General features: G+C 42.0%; 2 protein-coding genes across 2 annotated transcripts in view; one reads left to right on the top strand and one right to left on the bottom strand.

Moving 5' to 3' along the window:
• Positions 1-410: 410 nt before the first annotated feature.
• On the bottom strand, positions 411-19,468 carry LOC129398794 (T-box transcription factor TBX2-like). The gene is made up of 3 exons (XM_055117877.1): positions 19,079-19,468; positions 13,084-13,132; positions 411-503 (listed from the first exon to the last, which is right to left on the bottom strand). The coding sequence occupies exons 1-3, from the start codon at positions 19,423-19,425 to the stop codon at positions 411-413; spliced, it is 489 nt and encodes a 162-aa protein (XP_054973852.1). The 5' UTR covers positions 19,426-19,468.
• Positions 19,368-20,682, top strand: part of ADSS2 (adenylosuccinate synthase 2) — a 41,810-nt gene continuing 40,495 nt past the window's right edge. Inside the window, exon 1 of the mRNA XM_004605443.3 lies at positions 19,368-19,691. Within this exon, the coding sequence (XP_004605500.1) occupies positions 19,509-19,691 (183 nt within the window). The 5' untranslated portion in view covers positions 19,368-19,508. The remainder of the gene's footprint in view (positions 19,692-20,682) is intronic.

The raw sequence follows: 20,682 nt of genomic DNA, 5'->3' as shown, positions 1-20,682 counted from the left end.
GGATTCATTACAAAGAAATATGTCTAATACTAATGTGAAATACAGTTTTTTTCAGAATCTTCAGTCTTACCTATGAAGATTTGATGAATAATGCTGTTATGGTTGGTAGGTATTTGTAAACGTCCCATATCAGCAAGATTGTGATAACAATAGTATATTTGATGTTTGTCACTGACTATGAGTTCTGGCGTTCCCGAAAAGGAAAAATGCATTTTTAAAATACTGTCAGAATTTTTCATTATTTTAAAGTCTTTGCACAGAAACTCTTCTGTATTTTCACTAATTATTATAAAGATGTTGTAACTGGTGCAGGTCTCCACTAACAAGGCAAGCTCCAAAGGATGTTCTGTATACTCAACATTCTGTATATTTAGAGTAGCAGCTGGCACATGTGGCAAAGTTGCCTCAGGTTATTTGTTTCTTTTGTTAAATTGAAGATGTTCATATCCAAAATAAAGTGCATCTCTTGTCCAAGCTGCTGTGTAACTTACTTTGTCTTTAACCTAAGACAAAATGAAAAAAAGTTAGAAAACCTTTGATTTTAGAGATAGAATTAGTAATTCCTGTCATTTAATTTGTTACATTTAAAATTAAAACTTAGCAACTACTAGGTTGAATATTTTGGTCTATTTTAAATAACATTTTGGATGCAAAAATAATACATAGAAATATTGGACATTTGAAAAATTATTCTCAGAATTTTGTTCTTTTATGTATTATTTCTACCAGTAGAAATACTTCATTGTGGGCCAGAGAGACAGAAAGAGCCTGACAGGTATGCTTGCTTTACACAGGGCTGACCTCAGTCCCATACCTGGTGTCACTCCTGATTCCTGCAAGAAGTGATCCTTGTGCAAAGAGTCAGGAGTGAGCCCTAAGCACAATGGGTGTGTACCCCAAATCTGACAACTATTTTCCTTCTCTTATTATTTTTTTTGGGGGGTGGTATACCTGGTACTGTTCAGGACCTATTTCTGGCTCTGCATTCAAGAATTACTCCTGGCAATGCTCAGGGAAGCATATGGGATCCTGGAGATCCAACCCAGGTCAGTCATGTGCAAGGTAAACATTCTACCCGCTATACTATTGCTCCTTCCTTCCTTTGTTCCTTCCTCCCTTCTTTCCTTCCTCCTCCCTCCCTCTCTCCTCTTTCTTCCTCCCTCTCATCCTACATTTTTTCTTTCTTTTCCAAAATTTTATTTTATTTAAGTACTATAAGTTATGAAGACATTCATAGGTGTATTTTTTTTTGCTCTTTGGGTCACACCCAGCAATGCACAAGGGCTGCTCCTGGCTCTGTGCTCAGGAATTACTCCTGGTGGTGCTCAGGGGACCATATGGGATGCTGGGAATCGAACCCGGGTTGGCCGAGTGCAAGGCAAACACCCTACCTGCTGTTCCAGCCCCCCATAGATGCATTTTTGACTTACAATGTTTCATCATGAATCCCTCCACCACTGTCAACTTCCTTCCATCAGTGTTCCCGGATTCCATCTCCTATGCCCCAACTCCAGTCCTAGTCTGTCATCTTGACAGGCACCTTTTAAAGTTTGGTTATTATGGCTTGGAAGCTGGCCTCACATGCTGGGGGGAAAGGCAGCTCAGATAGAGAAGATACCACCAAGTAAAGGGTATTTGGAGGGCCCACTCAGGGTGGAAGATGCATGCCAAAAGTAGACTATAGACAGAACATGGTGGCCATTCAATTCTTGCATTGCAGACCACAACACCATAAAGGAGAGAGAGGGTAAAAGGGAATGCGCCTGCTACAGAGGCGGGAGTGGGGGAATATGAGGGAGGATGGAAAGGATATTGGGAACACTGGGGTGGAGAATGGACAGTGGTAGAGGGATGGGTATTTGATCATTGTATGACTGAAATGTAAGCATGAAAGTTTGTAACTCTGTAACTGTACCTCACAGTGATTCATTAAAAAATAATGAAGGGCGTTTGTCTTGCACGAGGCTGACCTAAGTTCGATTCCTCTGCCCATCTCGGAAGCTACCGAGAGTATCCCGCCTGCACGGCAGAGCCTGGCAAGCTACCCGTGGCATTTTCGATATGCCAAAAAAAAATTTTTTTTACTAACCTTGAGTAAATATTTGCCCCAGCACCATTTTCTTGTTGTGATGCCAATAATTTCATCAGGAAAATTTAATTTTTTCCCAGTCTGGTAAATTCATGCATACTTCTTGTGTGAAGGATACCTTTTATTACAAAAGATACTCCTTTGTGAGAAAAACTCATATCAGACACACTGTTTCTTTCATCATCAGTCAGAATATTTGGAGGCACTCTGATTTTGGTCTATATCTGAGAGAAATTGTTTGACTAAAATGTCTCCATATCAGATACCACCACAATATTTGAAATTGCACAAGCCTCTCTGTATGCCATTAACCGACTTCCACTCAGTGAAGAAATTGGCAGAAAACTAGAAGTTTCAGGTATTGTTAAGAAAGGAACAGTCAAAAAGAAAATACTATCGGTAACTAAACAATTGAAAAAAATCCACTGGGAGTCTGTTAATTTCTTTTAGCTCATCATCAGATGTCATTGGTATTGTGATTGACCACATCCTAGGAATAGAAAAATAGAGAACAGAAGAACGAAATATTAGTCTCTCAAAGTTTCCTTTCATCTGACTTTCACAGTGCTCACATTTAACATGGTTTAAAATTAAATTTTTAACAACATGAGTCTGCATAACAAATCAAATTCCTCATTTCTCTTTCCTCTTTGCCTTTGTTGCTAAAGAAAAACAACCCAGTTTTCTTCATTATCTGTGACTACCTGCGTGTCTGAGCCCTGCTTGAACCTGAGCTCTCCTGGGCATCTGAGCTAACTCCAGTATAATGCACCTGTTCAGACATCTCAAATTTAATATCACAGTGCTTAAATACTAAGAAGTATCTAGCTCCAGGTCACTTTAAATCTCTAGGCAGCCAATCAGAGGAATTTGACAGCAGATAAAAGGCAGATCCAGTTTTTTTCCTCTCTTCTCTTTTTCTCCTCCCCCTCTCTTTCCCCTCTTCCCCTCTCTCTACCTATCTCCCCCTGTTAGAGTTCCAGAGATCAAACCGAGGCTGGCCACATGTAAGACAAGCACACTACCTTCTGTACTATTGTCCTGGCCCACTTTTAAATAATTTGATTTATATGAAATACAATGATATGAAATACATTCTTTGACACCAATAAACTATACACCACTTATAAAGTATCACAAAATTATATAAATGAATATGTAAAATAAGTATTTAAATAAATGATTAATCATGGTTGTTAATTTTTATTTAAATTTGTTTTTATTTAATAAAATTACTTTATTGATTTGTTTTTATGAATAAATAAAACAAATATTTAAATTGATTAAGAATTAGACTTCTATTTCATGGGTAAAAGAAAAAAAGCATGCCAAGAATAATTGAAAGTATTTTTGAAATATTTGCAACTAAATTCTTAGAGTATCAAGTTCTTGAGGAAATATTCTCAAAGTGAGAGTCAAGTTTCAACCAAATGAATCAACAAAAGGACACAACAAATGCTGTTTAATCAGAAAATATACATAGGATATTTAATAGCAAAAACAAAATTGAAAAAAAAATTAGGTCAGGGGCCAGGGAGCAGTAAAGGAGTTGGGGTGTATGCCTTGCATGTGGCCAAACTTAGTTTGATCTCCAGAACTACATGGTTCTCTGAGCATCACCAGGGTCAGTTCTGGAGGTCTCCAAACATCCCAGGGATATTCCCCGAACTGCAGAGCCCAAGAAGCACCACACCTTCTCAGGCCCTCACATTGCTGAGATTGCTGAAAGGGTACCTTCAGCCTCCTGAATGCTTCTTGAGAGTTTCTCCCCATTAAAGAAAAGAAAAGTATAAATTCAACAAAGCCAAATATTTGTTTCAATCAATAAAATTGATAAAACTCTAATAAGGCTAAAAAAGGAAGAAGAGAATTGAGAAAGTTATCACAAGTGAAATTAAAGATTTCACTCCAAATTTCAGAAATACTAACATTTCTCAAAATACTGCAAATATAAGGAACCACATGAACACAAATTTTAGAACTAGGGTAAAATAAAATCTTTCTTTGAAAACTACAACTACTAAAATTCACTCAAAATAAAAGATAACTCAAAATGTGTTTTGCAAAAGCAGAATAATAAGATTTATTTTTATATACCAATGTACATCTTAGCAGGCCCATCTCTACATCTCAAACCCTTTGGTTACTTTGCAACCTTCCACATGAGGTTACTCTCTTGGTAGACAACCATTGGGCCTTTTTGAAACTGTTAGATTCCCCTCTATCCAAGTTGCATATCAGCACTTCCATACTGACCTCCTATATCTTAGTTCACTCACTTCCACATCTCAGATCATCTGCTTACTCCTACAGTCTTCCAGGTCCACCTCTACACTTCCTGAACTGCGTGACTGCATATGTTCTACTCATTACACCTCACACTATTCACGGCTATACCTCCAGTCACTTGGATGAAAACAGACAGTGAAGGAAAAGAGGAACACCTTTATCTAATACCTCAGAAACTTCCAGGAGGGCTAACTACAAAGATTCACCATCAATATAGCGAGAGCACAGAAAAAATCAGGGAAGAAATAAAGAAGTCCTCCAAGCTCAATGAGTAAAAATGATATGGAAGGCTCTAAAAGTATCAACCACCACTGTAAACTCTTTGAGAATAACTTTAGTGATATTGTGGTGCTGTGTTTAATGAACCCAAAGAAACAATGTCACAGTTATTCAGAAAAGAGCACCAGAATGTGAGAATTAAAAATGAGAAAATGACAACCAGAAGTGATAGAAATGAAGAGTATGATGGGTGATATTTAAAAAAAGAAAACGGGGCTGGAGTGATAGCACAGTGGGTAGGGCATTTGCCTTGCATGCAGCCGACCCGGGTTCGATTCCCATCATCCCATATGGTACCCTGAGCACTGCCAGGAGTAATTCCTGAGTGCATGAGCCAGGAGTAACCCCAGGTGTGACCCAAAAAGCAAAAATAATAATAATAATAAAAATAAAAATAAAAAAGAAACAATGGATTTGTCTGAGCAGCAGAATAACAGAAGCTGAGAAAAAAGATTGATGATCTTTAAAACGAGATGCAAGAAACCTCTATAAAATAACAGAAGATAGAAAAATATCTGAAAAGAAATGAATAGTACACCAGAGAACTATAGGATAAGTTCAAAATGAACAATATAAAAATCATCAGCGTCCCTGAAGAACAGGAAAACAAATCTGATAAAGAACCAATAGTTTAAGAACTCTTAGATAAAGATTTCTTGGAGTTGAGGAATACAGGAAACCACATGCAAGATGCCCCAGGGGTCCCTAAGAAAATATAACCCAATAGAAAAATTACAAGATGCATAATAGTCAGAATGACAAAAGCCAGGAACAGAATGTTGAAAGCAGCAAGTTAAAAAATGAACTCACATACAGAAGAAAGCCTGTAAGATTCACAGTAGATCTATTAAAGCAAACTTTGAGTCAGAAGAAAATGTCGGGACAAAGGAAACAAACAAAAGCAAACAAAACAAAACAGAAAAAAAACCACAATACAACTAAATGAATTGAACACCTCACCAAAAATATTCTATTGAACTAGAGTATTCAGATTTGAAGGAATGACACAGAACTTCATGAGCAGGTACCAGCATAGGGAAGTCATTGCCTTGATATCAGTTTTGAAAGAAAGAAGCTTTTTTGAAAGACAAGAATACTTCTCAGCATTTGGCCATTGAGTATCACATTTACTCATGACACTTATGGTTGCCCTATACCAGAATAAGAAAGATCTGTTTATTCTTAGTTCGCTAAAGAATATGTTTTTCAATAATGAATTAATGCGTCAGTTCTATTGAATGTTCCATTTAAATGCAGGTAATCTTTTATAAACATGGATTTTAAAATATTTTGCTTATTAATACAAATACTTTTTAATTTATTAATGTTTTATTTATGAATGCAGATCTTACACATTATCTATATTTTCTAGCATAAAGCCAATATTGCTTTTTTAGAATAAAACTCCCTTTAATACATTTATAGGCCTATTCAGATTTTGCTTTTTTTTTTCCCTTGGCTTTTTGGGTCACACCCGGCGATGCACAGGGGTTACTCGTGGCTTTGCACTCAGGAATCACCCCTGGTGGTGCTCAGAGGACCATATGGGATGCTGGGAATCCAACCTGGGTCGGCTGCTTGCAAGGCAAACGCCCTACCTGCTGTGCTATCGCTCCAGCCCCAGGTCTATTCAGATTTTCCCTTTAAATTTTTCTAAATTCTCCTCTCCTTACTCTTAATAAACTGTATATTTGTTATTTTAATTTATTTTGTGTACCTTTAAAATTTTTTAGTATAATTATTCATACTGTTAATTGTTTAAAATCATATACATGTAAAAATAATAGTTTTTGAAAAAAATTACTAATGATTTACAATTTTGTGGAATTTCAAGAGTTTAGTTTTACTCATCTATATGTGTGCAGGTTTTACTACCCGCCACAGTAAAAAAGATAAACCTCTCATATGTGGGATGTAAAGAAACACAGTAAGGGAAAAAAGTCACTGTGACTGGAGATTTTTGTCTACAGGATTGAGATTTCACAGGAGAGAGAGTGCCTGGGAAGGGCCACTGGGATACTAATGGAGGAAAGAAGACACTCTGATGATGAGTGTGGTACTGGAATAAAGTACTATAGCACTGTAACACTGTCGTCCCATTATTCATCGATTTGCTCAAGCGGACACCAGTAACGTCTCCATTGTGAGACTTGTTACTGTTTTTGGCATATTGAATATGCCACAGGTAGCTTGCCAGGCTCTGCCGCGCAGGCGGGATACTCTCAGTAGCTTGCCGGGCTCTCTGAGAGGGACGGAGGAATCAAACCTGGGCTTGCCTTGTGCAAGGCAAACGCCCTACCCGCTGTGCTATTGCTCCAGTCAAAGTGCTATAAAAAGTATAATTAACAGAATGGCAAATTCCAGTGCATGGATAACAATGGTTAAAAAATAAAAGACTCACAAACGAATCTCAGAAGACAGCAGCTCACCACGGAGATTTCTCTGGACCCCATGCCGAGCTGATTTCACTGGGGCGCCTCAGATGGAGCAGGCGTTTTCTCTCTGCCTATCCAAGTGAACCCCAAAGGCCACAAACCTCCAGAAGAGAAACCCAGGTATGAAGGACCAGTTACTGAAAACTCCAGGCCACATGGAGGCTGGTATGTGCCTTCCCTCCCCATCTACCCACCCATCCAGTGTCCTGTCTGTCACACCCATGAACTGTCTCTGGGTGCCATTTAAGTGCATTAGTGGTCAAGATCCAGAGACTCACAAATGTATCTCAGAAGACAGCAGCACACCACAGAGATGTCTCTGGACCTCAATTATTTAAAGTTTTAGACATCCTATATTATTCATAACAAGCAATCACTGTATCACTGTATCACTGTTATCCCATTGTTCATCGATTTGCTTGAGCGGGCACCAGGAACGTCTCCATTGTGAGACTTGTTGTTACTGTTTTTGGCATATCGAATACACCTTGGGTAGCTTACCAGGCTCTGTCGTACAGGCAGGATACTCTTGGTAGCTTGCCGGGCTCTCTGAGAAGGGTGGAGGAATCAAACCTGGGTCAGCCAAGTGCAAGACACACGCCCTACCCGCTGTGCTATCACTCCAACCTATAACAAGCAATCCAAAATAAATTATTTAGCATCTCATCTGCCTGTGGGGCAGACTTTAGTGGTGGTGAGAAGATTCTAAATAATGGAGGGAAGGTGTAATGGTGGTGGGAGTGGTGTTGAAATGTTGAATGCAATCAATTACTGTGTAAAAAATTAAAAAAATAAAATCTCACCCGTTCACATGAAATCTAGTTATCACGAAATGGGTATTTAGAATAATAAACGATCTGAACTTGAGGAATTATAAACCTTGTTCAGAAAAAAAAAAGACAAGATAAAAAAGAAGATAATTGAAAGTAAAAAGAAAAGAAAATATAAATTTTAGAATTGAAAAATAATTAGAATATAATATGTAAAATATCAAATCAAAATTATTCAACAAAACAATAATTAAGACAACACTTAAAAAATAAAAGTATATAACTTTATTCAAAGATAGACTAGAAAATATGCTGACAATAAATGAATACACATAAAATCCCATCAGATAAATATGATTATTTAGAAAAACAATAAAATTTAGATCTAAAAATACAATTTCTGACATTGTAAATTCTTTGAACTTAACAGACTGGCAGTAATAAGGAAATAACCAGCAAACATGAAATAAAACCTACCCATTATTGTTCTTTTCTCTCACATTTTGTGATTTTGGGGTATCTAATTACTTCCACGTGGGGCTTCTTTTTTTTTCATAGAATTCCCTTTAATATTTTTTGATGGATAGTTTCAATAGGATGATTTATTCTCACTGTTTTTAATCTGGAAAGTTCTTTATTTCTTTTTCAAATCTTAGCGATAATACAGATAATAAAACTTGGATGGGAAGTATCCAGGGTTGGTAAACATACATTATACATCTGTCTGGTTCAACAACTAAATGCACAAAGGAAACTGAAAATTTTCTCCACTCAGAGGAAAAAGGCAATCAACAAAAACTATTTTATTTCTATTGTAAGGAGAACATATGTTGAATAACAAATACTTCAAAGTAGCTATTATTAGTATGTGCATATAACAAGGCAAACATGGAGAAGAAGAAGAAGGTATAGTTATCCTCATAGAATAGGTATGTTAATAGGGGCTGGAGCGATAGCACAGCAGGTAGGGCGTTTGCCTTGCACGCAGCCAACCCGGGTTTGAATCCCAGCATCCCATATGGTGCCCTGAGCACCGCCAGGGGTAATTCCTGAGTGCATGAGCCAGGAGTGACCCCTGTGCATTGCCGGGTGTGACCCCAAAAAAAAGCAAAAAAAAAAAGAATAGGTATGTTAATAAAAAGTTAGAAAAGAATAAAAACAACAAATAGGAATTGTGGAGTTCAAAATGCGATCATGAATATAAAATGTTTTTCAGAAGACCTCAATATAGAAAATATATAAGAAATGTCAGAATAAATATAGAAAATATATAGGAAATATCAGAAGAAAGTATCTGAAGGATAATACAGAACAAAGTCCAAAGAATACACGGGGTGAGGGGAGAGGTATAAAGAAAACCTTATAGAGATTGAGAGAAATTTGGCAAGAGAAGAATATTAGAGTAATAGTGGAAACCTTCCAAAGTTTAATGGAAATCATTCATCTATTCATCCAAGAAGGACAAAAAACTCCAAGTGTGACAAATACAAAGGGATCAACAGGATACCTATGGTAAACTATTACAGAGGAAATTCTCAAAAGCTGCAAGAGTAAAGTAAGTCATTACAGATTAAAAAAAAACCTCCACCTACCTTATCCCCATTCAACCAATAAAATTAACAGTTATCTTTTCATCAGAAATAATAGAAGGCAGAGGCAGTGGAATGACATTTAGTGTGGGAAGAAAAAAATTCACTGAAATTTCCATATTCAGTCAAAATTAATTTTCAAGTATGATGTAGAAAGAAATACGTTGCCAGATACAAGACCAAAAACACAAACGGAATTTGTCATAAAAGATCTATCGTATAAGAAATACTTTAAAAGGCTGGAGAGATAGTATAGGAAGTAAGTTGCTTTCTTTGCATGCAGCCAACCCTCTTTCCATCCTGACACTGTATATGGTCCCCAAACACTGCCAGGATGACTCCTGAGTACAGAACCAGGAATGGCCCCCACAGAGCATGCCCCTCCTCCAAGAAATACTAAAGAGATTCCTTAGATTAAAGAACAAATCATCGCCCTCGGCCCAGATGAGATCCGGAGTAGCGCGCATGACATGGCTGGCCCCTCTGCTCCTTCAAGACTATGATCCAGGAGGTCTACTAACCCATTTTGGCACCCAGAGACTTATAGAAATGCATCTAGACTGTGAGCTGAACTAAAACAAAAGGATATAGACGCAACCCAAATATTTAACAATGGATAAATGCATCTAGAAGTTGTGGCATATATACACAATGGAATACTGTGCAGCTATAATAAAAGAGAAAATCATGCAGTACACTGCAATATGGGGAAAATCATATTAAGCCAAATTAGTCAGAGGACAAATACTGATTATCTCACTCATCTGTAAACTAGAGAGAAAAAAGACAGTACCAAATAGTGAGTTCAAGCTCCAGGAGTAATTCCTGAGTGCAGAACCAGGAGTAATCCCTGACCCAAAAAAGCCAAAAAAAACCCCAAACAAATCATCTATGAAAAAAATCAAAAGAAAACCATGATGGCAGCAGCGCAGGTGGAATGGTGGTGGCTTCAGAACACTGAACTGTGGGGTGTGATGGCACAGAAACTCCATAATTTTGCAGGAATGAATGCATCAATTCTTTAAAAAGGCATGTTTCAAGGCCCGCCTGGTGCCTGGAACTGCTGTGGCATCCCAGGTCTCTTACGACTTGGGCGGCCCCAGAAATTTGTTGCCAGCCAGGCACTTGCTCTGGGCCCAGAAGCCACATGAAAACTAAAAAAACTCTACCACTGCCCACAAGGCTCAGGGTGCGGGGCCATTGAACTGCAGTGGGACCCCAAGTACCTGCCATAAGAAGCCAGCTTGGACAGCTGAGTGGTTTCAGAAACTCATGGACAGCTGGGCACCCACTCTGGACCTAGAAGCTGCATCAAGTCTAATAAAAGCCACCACTTCTGGCTCAGCCGCTGGTGGGGCAGCCCTGCTACCATTTCTTTCTCGGACGAGTCTCCAGCATATTATGGAGGACAACCTCCCCGAGAACTAACTGTCTGCAGACCCAGAATGGGGGCGTGTGCTTCCTGGTCAGGCTTTGATGGACTGGTGATTGCAGCTCACTCAGAGTGCCCAGACAATAAATGGTAGCAGCCCTGGCTGGGTCCTGGTCCCTGCCAGGGACCCTAATTGCTGTTGCCACTAGAGTCCAGGGGTCGCAACACTGCCAGGTCAACCTGGACCTGTGTGAGGACTGCATCAGCAGCCTGGTGGTGCCTGACATCCTGAAATTGCTGCTGTTGGCTGGACCCCAACAACTCAGGACCAAGTTTCCCGAGAATTCATTTCATACCTCCAAAAGTTAGGTTTATAGCGCCTCGGCCACAAACCACCTCTGGCTCAGCCATATGAGCTCATTATTTGGCCTTGCTTCTAGATCCATAAATAAATCTCAAAGAGTTCAAAAGCCACAGTTAATCTGGGACAGACTGGGGTAGATTGGAGGTGGGTCAGCCTGGTGCCCACTCAAACAGAGCCCCCTGGCAGCTGCTGGCTCCACAATCCAAAACTGCCTCCATGCCCTGGGACTCCACTGTCTTAGGATGGATCTCACCAAGATATTAACCAGCTGAAAATTTGTATATGCAGATCTTGTGACTGAAATCCCCAGGCTTTCACAGAGTTGGGATGGGTTAATTCTCCCCCCACTTCACTATTCTTCTGGAAACTCCGGCAGTCACCCCCACAAACCAACTCCAGAGCTACCATGTAAGCTCCTCTACTGGCCTCCCTTCAGAGATCCATACATAAATCTTGAAAGAGATCCAAAGCCACAGTTAATCTCAGACCTGAGCAAAGCTGAAGATGCCATGGTAAACTGGAGAGGGGCAGTTAGCCTGGTGCCAACAAACCAGAGTCTCTAACAGGAGGGGAGTAGTGGGAGGGAAACTGGGGACATTAGTGGTAGGAAATATACACGGATGTGGAGAGATGGGTGTTGGAACACTGTATGACTGAAACCCAATCATGAATAGTTTTGTGATGGTCTATCTCATGGTGATTCAAAAATCACTGTATCACTGTCATCCCATTGCTCATTGATTTGCTCGAGCGGGCACCAGTAACGTCTCCATTGTGAGACTTGTTGTTACTGTTTTTGGCATATCAAATACGCCACAGGTAGCTTGCCAGGCTCTGCCATGCAGGCGAGATACTCTCCATAGCTTGCTGGGCTCTCCGAGAGGGAAGGAGGAATCAAACCCAGGTAGGCCGCGTGCAAGACAAACATCCTACCCAAGGTTCCACAAGAGAACTTTCTCCACAAATGAGAACTGAAACATTTAAAACCAATATTTGGTTAGTATATAAATGAAATGTACATAGAACTTTGAAAATAAAAACTGAAAGGAAAGAAAATAGTTTTAAATAGAAAATAGTCTATAGTTTGGGTTATATCAGCTATTGGGGTTTGTTTAGGTAGTTTAATACCAATTATCCCAAAGTAAGAATTAGCACATTCTTTCACTCTCAGTAGCTCATAAAATACATTGCATGGATATTTATCTGTGTCATACAATTCTGTAATATTAAATTACAAAAATACTCTAAATAACTGGAGTGATAGCACAGTTGGTAGGACATTTGCCTTGCACACGGCTGACCTGGGTTCGATTCTTCCGTCCCTCTCGGAGAGCCCGCAAGCTGCTGACTGTATCCCGCCCACATGGCAGAGCCTGGCAAGCTACCCATGGTGTATTTGATGTGCCAAAAACAGTAACAAGTCTCACAATGGAGACATTACTGGTGCCCACTCAAGCAAATCGATGAACAACAGGACGGGTCGACAGTGCTACAGTGCTACTCAAAACAACACTACCCTACCTTTGTCTACAACATACATATTTAAGAAAGTTTATTGGATAGGGGAGTAGAAAAAAATTGAAGTGAGATAAAATAAATAAAATCTAAAAAATTACACTGCACCATGCAACTAAACATGATAAACTATGTTTTGGCATTAAAAATTAACACTAGGGGCCGGAGCGATAGCACAGCGGGTAGGGCATTTGCCTTGCACGCGGCCGACCCGGGTTCAATCCCCGGCATCCCATATGGTCCCCCAAGCACCGCCAGGAGTAATTCCTGAGTGCAAAGCCAGGAGTAACCCCTGAGCATAGCTGGGTGTGACCCAAAAAGCAAAAAAAAAAAAAAAAAAAAAAAAATTGACACTAAACTTTAGAAATGTTCAATACTTACAGTGGTTCTCTTGCCAGCAATGAGGAAGCTTGGGCTGTTACACGAATACCTGTTGAAAAAAAGGTCAGGTGTGAACATTAGAACTATATCCTCCTCCAAATAAGAGAGGGTCTATTCAAAGTGAGAACACATTTGTGCTGTCAAAAGCTTACATTCCAGCCAAGAAGCTTTCTGGAAAAAAACAATAGTAATCATGGGATATTACAGACCTATACAACCATTCCAGGCTTGTTCAGATTTGCTCAATAGCAAAACAAAACAAAACAAAACAAAAAAACTGTACAATGCCCTCTTCACCCACTCAGGATGAAACCCTGATGGTCACGAGCTTCCAGAAGCAAAACCCAGGTACATGGGTTCAGGGACAAAGACTCCAGGCCACATGGTGGCAGTGGAGACAGGCTGCGCCCTCCTGTCTTCCCGCCTGCTTGGGGTCCTGGCTGTCATGCTCACAATCTGCCTCTGGGCGCCACACAGCACATCAAGGGCCTTGATCCAGAGACTCCCAAATAAATCTCAAAATGGATTAGCTCCCTACAGAGATATCTCTGCACCACAACCATTTACAATTTTAGAATTCCAGAAGCACATGGCCACTTTTGTGACCCATGACCTCTCATGATATTCATAATAAGCAAGAGAAAATAAATTATCTAGCACCTGTCCCTGGCAGGCAGGCTTGAATAGTGGTGGGACAATTCGAAATAATGGTGGTGAGAAGGTGTAATGGTGCTGAAATATTGAATGTAAATAATTAATGTGAACAACCTTATAAAAATAAAATTAAAAAAAGAACTACACAGAAATAAATACTTTTTCAGGTGCTTCTTTTTCTTTTGGAACAGAAAAACAGTTGAAGATTGTTGGCTCTAATTCCTTTACTTATAAAGTGAGTTAAAATAAAATGAAAAAAGATAAAAATAGAAAATATTATATTTTTACTTGAAGCACTTAAAAGCAAATAGCTATTGGTTTTTATTCATTATCATTTCTCTGTTTCAGTTCTGTATACTTGTTCAAGCTAAAAGCTGGGTTGTTAATGAAAAACAGATAATGTAAATCATCTATTTGTAAAGCATTCTAGTGGCCAAATTAAAAAAGCATGAAGAAATAAGTGAAAGTAATTTTAAATATATATTTTAGTCAATCAATAAGAGTTCATCATCTCATACAGCAGTGAGACTGGCATATATCACAAAGAACCAAAACAACCAGTGATGTCGTGTATGTGGGGAAAAATTTACTGCAAGTGGGAATCTCTCCCGATTGCTCCAACCTTTTTTGGAAAAGTGTGGGGAATAGACCCCATTAAAACAACGGCAAAAACAATTAAAAAAAAGGTCAGGACAGTAGAAAAATAATTTTTAAAGTCTTTTATTCTAGGGCTTGGGGATTAGTTCAAAGGGTTGAAAGGCATGCCTTACAAGGCACAATGTTCTAAATATGATCCCTGGCATCACCTGTCCCTGGCAGCATTCCAATGCGTGAATCCCTACAGGGTCCCTGAGCACTACTGGGTGTGGTAGTGATGACCACCAGCACTGCCAGCACTACACTAGTACTACATCATACTACATCATACTACACTAGTACTACACGTAATTCCAGCATTACACTAGTACTATATCGCTGTGTAGAAGTAATGAACTGTTATATTCACACAGAAGGGACCAGAGTGACCATCAACCCCTTGAGCATGCCAAAATATATTTAATATAAAATTTATATAAAATAATTCTTCAGATGATGCAATACCTTAAAGGGTTGGAGCTCATATTTTACTGCTGAGAGTGGCCCCCAAAGGGAAAAAAAGTACTCAAGAGGTGTGTTTGGTACTGTCTTTGAAATCCAGAGTAATTATACTTTAAAATTTTCAATTTGGACTAATCATATTTCAAGTGCTCAAAAGTCAATGGTTATTCAGAGTAGGAGACTAACACCTAAGAATAGTAGAAATAAGTACCAGGAGGTTGGCTCCATGGCTTGGAAGCTGGCCTCACATGCTGGGGGGGAAAAGACACTTCAGACAGAGAATGGAACATAAAGTAAGCTCTGGTTGGGGGACCCACTCGAGAGGGGAGATGCGTGCTGAAAGTAGACTATAGATTGAACACGATGGCCACTCAATACCCCTATTGTGGACCACAACATCCAAATGGAGAGAGAGAGAGAGAGAGAGAGAGAGAGAGAGAGAGAGAGAGAGAGAGAAAGAACAAAAGGGTATGCCCTGCCACAGAGGTGGGGTGGGGGATGGGATTGGGAGGTGGGAGGGATACTGCGATACTGTGTTTACTGGTGGTGGAGAATGGACGCTGGTAGAGGAAGGAGTGCTCGAACATTGTATGAGTGAAACACAAGTATGAAAATGTGTAAATCTGTTACTGTACCGTCATGGTGACTCACTAATTAATAAAAAATTTTTTTAAAAAGTCAATGGTTATTGAAAAAAAATTGCCTTAAAATTTCTTTGGCTCCTTAATATCAATAAACTATTCTATGTCTGCTTTTGAGACCTAATTATTCTCAGAATTGTACCATCTCTATAATCTTAAATCAGAGGAAATTTCTGGGTGTACCTTTATGTGTAAATTCAGGGATATAATTATGTGATTCCTTCATCAGAATTATATGACCTCATAGATTTCTGATTTTTTAAATGTCAGTTGCCACTATTATGAAACACATTTTATTTACTACAAAACACTATGCGTTTCAAGCATTTTAAATCCCTACAAATTTAAATGAAATATACTTTCATCAGACTTTTTCAAATATACTTCCCCTTGTAAGATCCCTATCATGATAGAAGAAATAATATACAGTAGATTTTGTGTTTTGACTTAAAAAGTTAAGATACATGATTTATCAATGAAACCTAATTGTTAAATTATGAAACTACCTTTCTTGGCAAACCCTTTCTGCTGACCCTGTACCCTGTTCATCTTTATTTTATTTTATTTTTTAGGGTTTTTTTTTGTAATTTATTTTATTGAATCACCATGTGGAAAGTTACAAAGTTTTCAGGCTTATATCTCAGTTATACAGTGCTCAAACACCCATCCCTTCACCATAGCCCATATTCCACCACCAGAAACCCCAGTATCCCTCCCACCCCTGCCTGCGTAGCTAATAATTTCACTTCATTTTCTCTTTACCTTGATTACAGTCCATATTTCAAAACAAAACTCACTATTGTTGTTGGAGTTTCCCCCCAAAAAACAGCCCTGCTGACAAGGAAGCATTTGATAATTAGTTTTCCATTGCTGAGAATAGCCCTATGCTGCCCCAGGAAGGGAAATGATACAATTTCTAACATAAATCTCCCTGGACTTAATTACTAAAATAACCAAAATACAGAAATCTTAAACCGCGTGGCTGCACGACTTCATATCTCTTCATTCTCAGCAATATTCATCTTTATTAACTTCCAGCTCTAGTGGTACAGGGAACACGGTATGGAGGGAAATGTGGCTAAAGAAACTAGAGTCATTTTCTTTCTCAAAGAAGAAAAGTGCCTGCCATAGAGGGAGGCTGGGGGTGGGGTGGGGGGATTGGCAGGAGGGAAACTGGGACATTGGTGGTGTGAAATGTACATATTGGAGATGGGTATTGGAACATTCTATGACTGAGACCCAGTCCTGAGCAACAAAAGTCAAACTCGGATTAAAGAAGATCTCTCAGAACTTCAGTTGTCGTCTCCTATATCAAATTACCTAATATAGGAATTAAAATTGGGGGGAGGGGTGGCACACTCGGCAATGCTCAGGGGTTCCTCCTGGCTCTGCGCCCAGGAATCACTTCTAGTGGGGCCTGGGCGCCCATGTGGGATGAGAATCGAACCCTGGCTGGAGTCGTGCAACAGGCCTCCTACCTGCTACAGATCCACTCCGCCCCTGGAATTAAGTTTCTTCATATGAGTAGTGTTTATACCTTATCAAACACTTGCTCACAAACCTTTCCAATAACTTCTTAATAATAAACCTAAGGTCAGCTGCCTAGTTTTCTTAGAAAAGTATCTTTCGGGGCTGGAGCAATAGCACAGAGGGTAGAGCGTTTGCCTTGCACGAGGCCAACCCGGGTTCGATTCCCAGCATCCCATATGGTCCCCTGAGCATCGCCAGGGGTAATTCCTGAGTGCAGAGCCAGAGTAACCCTGTGCATTGCCAGGTGTGACCCAAAAAGCAAAAGCAAAAAAAAAAAAAAAAAAGGAAAAGCATCTTTCTTCTCCCGCCCCAGTAGCATGGGTCAAGTCGAAGTCCTGGCTGAAAGAGCGGGTAGTTCGGGCCCCAGAGGGCTCCTGGGAGGGCCACCTTCACCCTGTGACGTCAGCCCCCTTCCCCCATGAGCGCCGGGCATCTCGACCTCCACAAACAGGGTGGAGGGCCCAACGCTGTCAACTCAGCCACAGCAGCAGCATGGCCACTCTCTGTGCGGACTTGAAGTCTGGTCCTTATCTGCTCCTCAACCGCCCAGACTGCGCCTCAGAGGTCCAAGCCTCAAGGGTCAGATGCACATCTCCACTGTTAGATGCATGCACAGCAGCAGAGATTAAAAGAGCAAAGTGCACTATAGCATATGACTTCTGTAATTTAATCCTGCGTTTGTATTACTAATGTGAAATTGAGGAAGGCTAAAACTCTATTTGATTTCTAGTTCTCAGTTTAAAGTCCTCTGCCATATTGCTTTTAAAAAATATCACCGTTTGGGGCTGGAGCAATAGCACAGCGGGTAGGGCGTTTGCCTTGCACGCGGCCGACCCCCCCGGTTCGATTCCCAGCATCCCATATGGTCCCCTGAGCAACGCCAGGAGTAATTCCTGAGTGCAGAGCCAGGAGCAACCCCTGTGCATCGCCGGGTGTGACCCAAAAAGCAAAAAAAAAAAAAAAAAAATCACCGTTTTTGATCTTGTAGAAAAATTATTAAGAAGAGGTGACTTCTCAAGAAAAGCTTTCTTCTTGGGAAAAAAAAAAACTTTTCCTTAGACTTTGAAAGCACTCAATTTATAATTTCAGCTTCTTATGGTAATTAGAAGACTTTTAAAAATGTGCCCTGGGGCTTTGCATTCTTATAAACATATTTAAAACCTTGCATTCTTTTTTCTTTTTTTTGGGTCACATCCGAAGATGCTCAGGGGTTACTCCTGGCTCTGCACTCAGAAATCACCCCTGGTGGGGTTCGGGGGACCATATGGGATGCTGGGAATCGAACCCAGGTCGCCCACGTGCAAGGCAAACGCCCTACCTGCTGTGCTATCGCTCCAGCCCCAAAACCTTGCATTCTTATCTGGAAGGCTGCCTCTTAGTATAAGAGTTCCTACCTCCACTTTTGAAAACATAAAGATCATAGAATGTTGGGAATTTCCAAGAGACTGCCAGAAGACAAGTTTATTTCTTAAATTCAAAAGTGAATTTTACTTCTATTGACGCCATCCCTTTGTCAAAAAGAATCCAAACCTAAAGCCTGTGTTTAGTCTCTCCTGGTTGAAGGAACAGCAGAATACTATCTGACTTTTTCCTCAGGCACTAAGATGACCAGACTTCTTTTACCCAAAATGCAAAAACGATTTGTTTTAGTTAACACGAAGATTCTTTCCCAAGTTTCTGTCCTTAGCGCTGGATCTTTACTTTCCATTCAAAAAGTTGTGCATTTGGGGGCTGGTTCAATCCGTGGGTTTGGTCCCCTTGCTCCCCAACTCTAGCCCGCCAGGAGAGATCCCTGCCTGCAGAAGTAAGAGTAAGTCCTGAGCACAGCCGGGGTGTGACCCCCCCAAACAATACAAGAAACAAAGTTGTGGTCTTTAGTCTCATCCCACTTTATTTCAAAATTCAATCTCTGTATTTCGTATGCAATATCATCCGTTAATAAAACCAAGTAACTAAAAATAATCTGAAAGTGAGTATGTTTCACGACCCGAAACCTGCAGATGGCAGATACTAGGACACTTTAAATTAAAAAAATCTCTTCCTCCCGTGCATGCTGGGGATTGTAGTCCTACCCTGGGGGACGCACTTCCGGCTTCTTCCGTTTTAAAAGAGTAAGGCGGGTAGGCAGGTCGTTGACGCTAAAACGTGCTCCGGCCCCGCCCTCCCCGCCCCCTTTCGCGGGGTTCGCACTTGAGTGGCGCGTCCCGTCGCGGAAGGGGCGTGGCCTCGGCCTCAGGTGGCGGAGATTGCCTCCAGCGGGGCCTCTTCCTAGAGGCGGTGCCGCGGAGTCCGGCGCGCGCGGGGCCATCCCGGCCCGCCCTGAGTGGGCTGTGGCGAGGGCGGGGCGGGGCCTGGCTGGAGGTTGGCGGCCCGGCGGGGCGGGGGCGGGGCGGGCCTCTGGCTCCGTCTTCCTCCGCATGTGGCGGGCGGCCGCGGAGCAGTTCCGTTCGCGCACTCCTCGCCGTCCGCATCTCCTCAGGGCGCTCCCCGCGTCACAGAGCCATGGCGTTCGCCGAGACCAACCCCGCCGCCTCCTCCCTGCCCAATGGCGACTGCGGCCGCCCCAGGGCGCGGCCCGGAGGGAACCGGGTGACGGTGGTTCTCGGGGCGCAGTGGGGCGATGAAGGCAAGGGGAAGGTGGTGGATCTGCTGGCGCAGGACGCCGACATCGTTTGCCGCTGCCAGGTGAGGCGACGGGGCAGTGGCGGGAAGACGAGCCCCGGAGCTCGGGCCCAGAGCCCCAGACCCGCTGTCTCAAAGGTGTCACCTTGAAGCTCGGCTGCGAGCCGCGGCGACGTGGAGAAATGGCGGGAGGTTAGGGACCCCTGACGTGGAGGGGTGGCCCCCTCGGGTTGAAGGTTTGGGGTGGCTCCGGAGGGAAACGCGGGGCTGGCCGCGAGCCTCCGGGAGATGCGCGGTGCGGGCGGCACTTGCAGGTTGGGGTCCGGCACCGGGACCGCTGCGGGGGTGGGAACCTGCCGAGTCTGCGGGGGACCGGCCGAGGCCTGCTCGCGGCCCCGAGTGCGTCCGCAGAACCTTGCCGTCACCCCCCAGCCCGGGTGGGGAGACCCGGGAGCAGCGGATGGTGCCGAAACGCCCTGAAGCCTCCGCCCTCACCTCCCGGGCCGGCCCCGGGCGTGCCGGGCTCTGCCTTCGCCCGGGCACCTGACCCGCCTTTTGCGCTTTGGACTGTGTTTCCGTGGCCCCGGGCTTTTGCCCAGTGGCCCGTCTGTTGACGCGAAAGGGCGATGCTTACGTGCTGGACCCCACCGGGCAGGCATCCCAGCCCCAGGACGAGGAAGACTAGTCAGAAACGGGCCTCTACGCGCAGGATGGTTAGAAATAGTTAGGACGTTGCTCTCGCATCCAGAGTGAACTTTCGGGAACCGGGGTAGTAATAATATACTTCCTACCGGTGGCACGTGGTTTTCTGCTTCCTTCCCATTTGTCGTTCGAGGCAGCCTGGAGGCTAGGCCTTTGTAAGGGCTCTCAGCTAACCAGCCCCCGTTTCAAAATTCTGAATAGTTGTGCAAGAACCACTTTCAAAAGAAATGGCTGCATATTAGTGGATGTCACCTACGCTCAGTTTGGGTGGCAAGACCGTTTCTTGTTTATGAATGCACATGACATAAGGTGTGGCTCCCTGTTTGTATAGATTCTGACAAGTTAGTACTAG

Source organism: Sorex araneus, chromosome 9 (genome assembly GCF_027595985.1).
Source record: "Sorex araneus isolate mSorAra2 chromosome 9, mSorAra2.pri, whole genome shotgun sequence".
Lineage (NCBI taxonomy): Eukaryota > Metazoa > Chordata > Mammalia > Eulipotyphla > Soricidae > Sorex > Sorex araneus.
The sequence above is the reverse complement of the archived record's forward strand: the minus strand, read 5'-3'. Positions and strand labels throughout refer to the sequence as shown.